At 38.9% G+C, this 5724-nt stretch overlaps 1 protein-coding gene across 1 annotated transcript in view; it reads right to left on the reverse strand.

Moving 5' to 3' along the window:
• Nucleotides 1–395: 395 nt before the first annotated feature.
• MMP14 (matrix metallopeptidase 14) overlaps nucleotides 396–5724 on the reverse strand; it is a 43197-nt gene continuing 37868 nt past the window's right edge. Inside the window, exons 4-10 of the mRNA XM_053702309.1 lie at nucleotides 5487–5724; nucleotides 5142–5309; nucleotides 4763–4929; nucleotides 3180–3318; nucleotides 2897–3047; nucleotides 2696–2811; nucleotides 396–2410 (exon numbers count right to left, since the gene is read on the reverse strand). The exon at nucleotides 5487–5724 is cut by the window's right edge and continues 70 nt beyond it. Coding sequence (XP_053558284.1) covers nucleotides 2085–2410; nucleotides 2696–2811; nucleotides 2897–3047; nucleotides 3180–3318; nucleotides 4763–4929; nucleotides 5142–5309; nucleotides 5487–5724 — 1305 coding nt within the window. The 3' untranslated portion in view covers nucleotides 396–2084. The remainder of the gene's footprint in view (nucleotides 2411–2695; nucleotides 2812–2896; nucleotides 3048–3179; nucleotides 3319–4762; nucleotides 4930–5141; nucleotides 5310–5486) is intronic.

A 5724-nucleotide genomic window follows, 5' to 3' on the forward strand; every position in this document is an offset into this window, starting at 1 on the left:
AATATATTTCATGCACCCCATTTTATTTAATGGAGCTGCCATTATGGAACCTAGGTTACACTGCAGGTATCTGAAGAAAAGTTACTGCACATGTGCAAACACATTAGCACTGAAATGTCGTGAAAGATAGATTTCAATATGGCAGCACCCATGATTATAGGGAGGCGGGGACTGACCTCAATACTATGCTTATAAAATGTAGTTAGTGTTTAATGTTTCTTTAAACAAATGGATTTCTGTGGTATGTAAAATAAGTTTTGTGTAAGCAGATGAGTATGAATAATTCACCTTCTGTGCCTTACAGCTTACTATAAGAATTAACAAAAAGAACATTTTAAACTGAGAATAATAATGAAGATATACACACATATTAATGAACACAAATATTCCACATGTTAAAATTGTTAAATTCTAATTTTACAAAACTTGAATTCTTTATTTATAACAAATAGTCCTTATATTTTACAAAAAAAAAAACATAAAAAACACAGAATGTGTCCACTTGTTAAGCTTTAATAAAACGTCCAGGAGGGGGGTACCCTATACCCCCTCCTCCAATTACATAACACTGACAAAGGGAGTGCTGCAGATGTGATCCCTTCACCCAAAAGCACTGTATGAGGTCATATTATTAGAAGATACACAAGGGTGAATAATAAAGTACTTTCTCCCCTGTGTGGTGCTTGCATTTGGGGGAGGGGTAAAAGGGTTTCCACAGTGGCAGGGGAAGGCCCAGCAGAACATTGCTCTATTCACTTATTAGAGATACTCTGCAGGTTCCTCTGTCAGTGGAGAGGTTGAATGCGCAAAAAGGCCTGACCTGCAGGAACTCGAGCGCGGAGCCAAGTTATCAAATAATAATTATAATAAAAATATAAAACAGAAATAAGTAAAAAAACAAACAAACAAGCAAATGTGACCCCCACCCCCAACCGTACCATGTGATCTGCTCTTCTTAACCCCTTCCCTGCCAGAGACCTGCGGAGCATTCATTTACCCCTTTCCTGTCAGAGACAGGCCTGCAGATATCCTGGTAATCTGCAATTTAACCATTTCCTGATTGAGTCTCTGAAATAAATATGATGCTAGAGGGAAGAGAGGAGGCGTCAAAAATATATATATATAGCTGGGTGGGGGGCACTTTATGAGCTAAGTGACACTGACCTTAGACCTGTCCCTCCCTTTCTGTATACAGATTCCTGCTCCGCTAAATGAACTAACTCCTCATCTGTCCCCAGGTCAAGCTGTCACATTACTTGGCAGTACTATGATCACACGTACAGTATTGGGTAGACATGTCCATAGAGATGTAAATTTAATATTCTACTCCGATTTCTTTTTTGTTAAAAGTGCCAGTGTTTGTTATGTAATATCATATGTCACTGTCATTCTGTCACCTCGCCCCAAGGTGTGACTGGCCATTTAAAATATTCACTCCTGCAAATAACTAAAGGCTCAGGATTGCAACCTTCCAAAACCCAAACTGATTCACACTTCACACTATTTGAATTTGACCCTCTTTTGGCTAATAATCTCATTGCCTGTGTTATATAAACCGACAGGTCTGTAGGTGCACAATAAGGGGCACAACTTTTGCAGGATCATTACAAACATCATACGTGCACTTTCATATACTCATTCCTAACATTACTGACAGCTGGCAAGAATACAACCTCTTCAAAAAGACTGCTTCAAATGAGTAATAGAGGTAATTGGGTTGGTCATCACTTGCTTGTATAATCCTCATTATTAAATTAATTAGCTCCTTTCTTGTCCCTCTACTGGGGGGTACCTCTCTGCACTGACCGTTGGTAGATGTATGAGCATGCAGGATTTGGAGAGTCATTGTAAAGATAATCTGCGCCCATACAATAACCACTAGGAATGACTCCAGTCTGGCAGTGAAGGGGTTAAACACAACATTGTGTGTTACATAAATAACAAGAGGCAAAAATGGTGCAAACTGCATTATTTTTATCCCTGCCTCCATGGATTGACACAAACCCCCCCGTGTTGAGTAGGTGATGGGGTTCAGCGGGGGTTGAAGAGGCAATGATGGGGGGAGGGTCCAAATTCTTGGGGTTTCACACCTTGTCCAGAAGGGAGCGTTGCCAGTATAGGAGCCTTTTGGGAGTTCCACATTGCCTAAAGAGCAGAACAGCCACTCCAAGGCTCACCACACACAGTAAGAGCAGGACAGGAACCACAATGGCTGCAGCACTGACGCTCCCACTAGCCTCGTCCACCTCTATGATCACAACCTCTTTTTCCTCATCATCGTCTGTGGGCTGTCGGGAAGTGGTGCAGCCCATCCAGTCCCGCAAAACAGATTTAGGATAGCCTGATTCTGTCTTCAACTGCTGGTTGTTGAATTTCCAATAGTTATTGCCTTTGAAAAAGTAGGTGAAGGCTGGAAAGGGAAATACAAGGAAAAAGTAAGTTATTCAAAAATGCAGAAAAGGGGTAGATGAAAAACAGAGAGAGCAAAACCAGAGAACATAAATTAAAACGAGCTGACATGCAGAACAATTAGAATACAAAAAAAGAACTGAAATAAGAAATAATATAAGCACCATAAAGGCAAGAAAATACTGCCAGATAGCACTAGTTCATGCCCCATCACCATATCTCATGACTTCTTAGTATCTTATATTGTTGCTGTAACTCACACATTACCCTAGTATATATTTCTTACCTCCATCACTGCCCATAAATGCTCCTCGCACTGAGTTGGGGATTCCATCCCACACATTGATGGGTTTTGGGTACTCAGTATCCACAGCCCTCATTTCCTCATTAAACCGATAGTAACTGTAAGGAATAAAGAAATATGTACTTGAAACAACTCAGAAGTTCATCACTGTGGATGAACTACCTAACAATTTCTTCTACTCACTTGCTTCCTCTGAAAAAGTAGGTCTTTCCATTGGGCATCCAGTAGAGGGCCGCATCAATCCTGTCACTGGGTAATCCCCGGCCAAGCTCAACTAGAGTTTTGGGATATCCAGGTTCTAAAGTGGCCTCATCAAAAACCCAGTGCTTATTTCCTGCAAACCAAAAACAGATGTTCCTTTGGGTGGTGTCTATATATGTATCATAAACCAACTGACGGAAAAAATACATAAGAGAATACTCTAATCCTTATACAATGTCATATAAATTTAAGAGCGTTATTTTACCTTTAAAGAATACAAATTTGCCATCCTTGCGCTCGTAAGCAGAGTTAATAGAACTTGGAAGCCCACGCCAAAACTGTCCAATAGGCAATGGATACCCATCCATCACACGATTATTACGAACTCGCCAGAACCAGCGTTCCTAGGTGAAATATTTAAAGGGACATTATACACTAGATTTTTCTTTGCATAAATGTTTTGTAGATAATCCATTTATATAGCCCTCCTGATGTGTTTTTGTAAAAAATGTATAGTTTTGCTTATTTTTAAATAACATTGTGCTGATTTTCAGACTCCTAACCAAGCCCCAAAGTTTTAGATGTATAATGATGTATACAGACTTCATACTGCTTCTGTTTGTATAATGGGTCTTTTCATATGAAGGGGAGGGGGGATTCTGCTATAAGCCCCTTTCAATGGGTGTCCCAGGCTTATCTCATTAACAGTGTTAAATTGGGAGCTTCTAAGTAAGTTTTTAAAAGGTTTTACACTGGATTTTTATATCAGTATCTGTGAATATTATTATTTATAGTAGTGTCTAGTTCATGCTGTTAAATGAAAATTGGTGTATACTGCCCCTTTAAATAGACTAAGGAGAGTCAAAACATGGCATTGGTTGGTGGAGTAAAGGGCAAGGATATGGACAGGAGTAAACTAGATGAATAAGGACAATGGCTGCAGTAAGATAGCTGAAAATATATTTGAATAGAGAAATAACCCCATAGTTCATAGATGACAAACAACATTTTTAAAAGCTCTTGTGTGTCTTTTTCAAGCAGAGAGGGGGAAATGGATGACAAGCAGGTGATTTTGAGTTAGGAGAGAAAAAAAGCCATGAGAAGATAAAGGAAAAAGATAAAATGTTACTTTTCCATAACAAGAAAAAGGTTTTGAGATTATGCCCCATATGTTTATCAGAATATAAATGAAAAAAAACTAGATTTTCATATATTGGTTAAAAACTGTGTCTTTATGTCTAACTAAAAACAAAACTAATTTAAGAATGATCCTAATTTAAAGGGACAGGAAACACCTTGAGATTTTTATATAAAATGTTTAGTTACACATAATGAAAAAACTTTGCAATATATTTTTATTATTTATGTTCGCTCTTTTCATGACATTTAGCTCTGAAAATTGAGCAATTTTTAATTCTCAGAACTTGAAATGAACCCTGCTGACTTCTCAAGGCTAACTCTGCTGCATGCAGTATATATCCCTAGTAGAACAGAAATGTCTTGTAATTACAAGGTGTTTACTGTCCCTTTAAGGGCATTTTTCTCTCTTCTTTTTCTCAATGATGTTAAACCCTACGTTCATAAAATGTATCATCAATTTAGATGTCTATGTGAATTGTGTTTATTATATGTGTTGAGGAACACCATTTGTATACTTGCGTCTCTTTCACCCTTATTGCTACCTTACCTTGAAGGGCATTTTTCTCTCTTCTTTTTCTCAATGATGTTAAACCCTACGTTCATAAAATGTATCATCAATTTAGATGTCTATGTGAATTGTGTTTATTATATGTGTTGAGGAACACCATTTGTATACTTGCGTCTCTTTCACCCTTATTGCTACCTTACCTTGAACACAAACATCTCCCCTCTTAGCACAGCAACTGTGTCAAAGTTGCCTTGGCATATGTCTGGTCCATAGGGAGGAATATTGGGCTCATCAGGAGAGTTATCTGGTCCCTTGCTGGGAGTTATAGGAGGACGAGGAGCACGTGTAGGAGGGATTTCTCCATGACCTGAAGATTTGAAAGGAAAAAAAATAAAGGTTAGCATAAGTGGCCTTCCCCAATACGGTGTCTCCACAAACCACTTGATAGCAACATGACCATTTTTTCTGTATAATAACTAAAGTTTTTTCTAGTCCAACTAACCACTAGTTTTGAGTTTTACAGTCATCTGTATGTCAATTCATAAAAATATATCCCTGTTACCAATTCAGATTACTTACCAGTACCATAAAGTTGCTGGATTCCTCTTCGGTCATCATCTGGAAGTTGGAAGTTTTGCGTGTCCATCCATTGGTAGAATGGTGCCATGATGGCCGAGGGATCATTAGAATGCTCCAAACCCAATGCATGACCAAGTTCATGTACAGCCACCAAGAACAGGTCATTACCTGAAAGAAGACTGGAGTCAGCTTCAACATGAGTAGATAAACCTGTCCAGCCTACTTTATCCCCTCATTTCTTATCTTTGGTCATACACCCAATCTATTTTTCATTAATTCCCCCTCTCCTATTAAGGATTCTGCCCTTTTTTTCTAAATAGTTCTCTCCAGTATAATTGTTCTCACCATCTAAATCATCATTCCTGGCCGTCCATGGTTCTGCTGAGTCAAAATGGGTGTCCCCACCAATACCAGGACCAGGAAAGTATGCATGTGCAAGGAATCCCCCTTCTCCATCAAATGGAGTGCTGTCTCCATGGAAGCCCTCAGCAAAGAAGAGCATGATGTCAGCATGTTTGACATGTCCATCTTTAATATCCACATATCGAACCTCTCTAAAGTGCAGTGGGGTCACACTCTGCCA

This window comes from Bombina bombina, chromosome 2 (genome assembly GCF_027579735.1).
Source record: "Bombina bombina isolate aBomBom1 chromosome 2, aBomBom1.pri, whole genome shotgun sequence".
Classification (NCBI taxonomy): domain Eukaryota; kingdom Metazoa; phylum Chordata; class Amphibia; order Anura; family Bombinatoridae; genus Bombina; species Bombina bombina.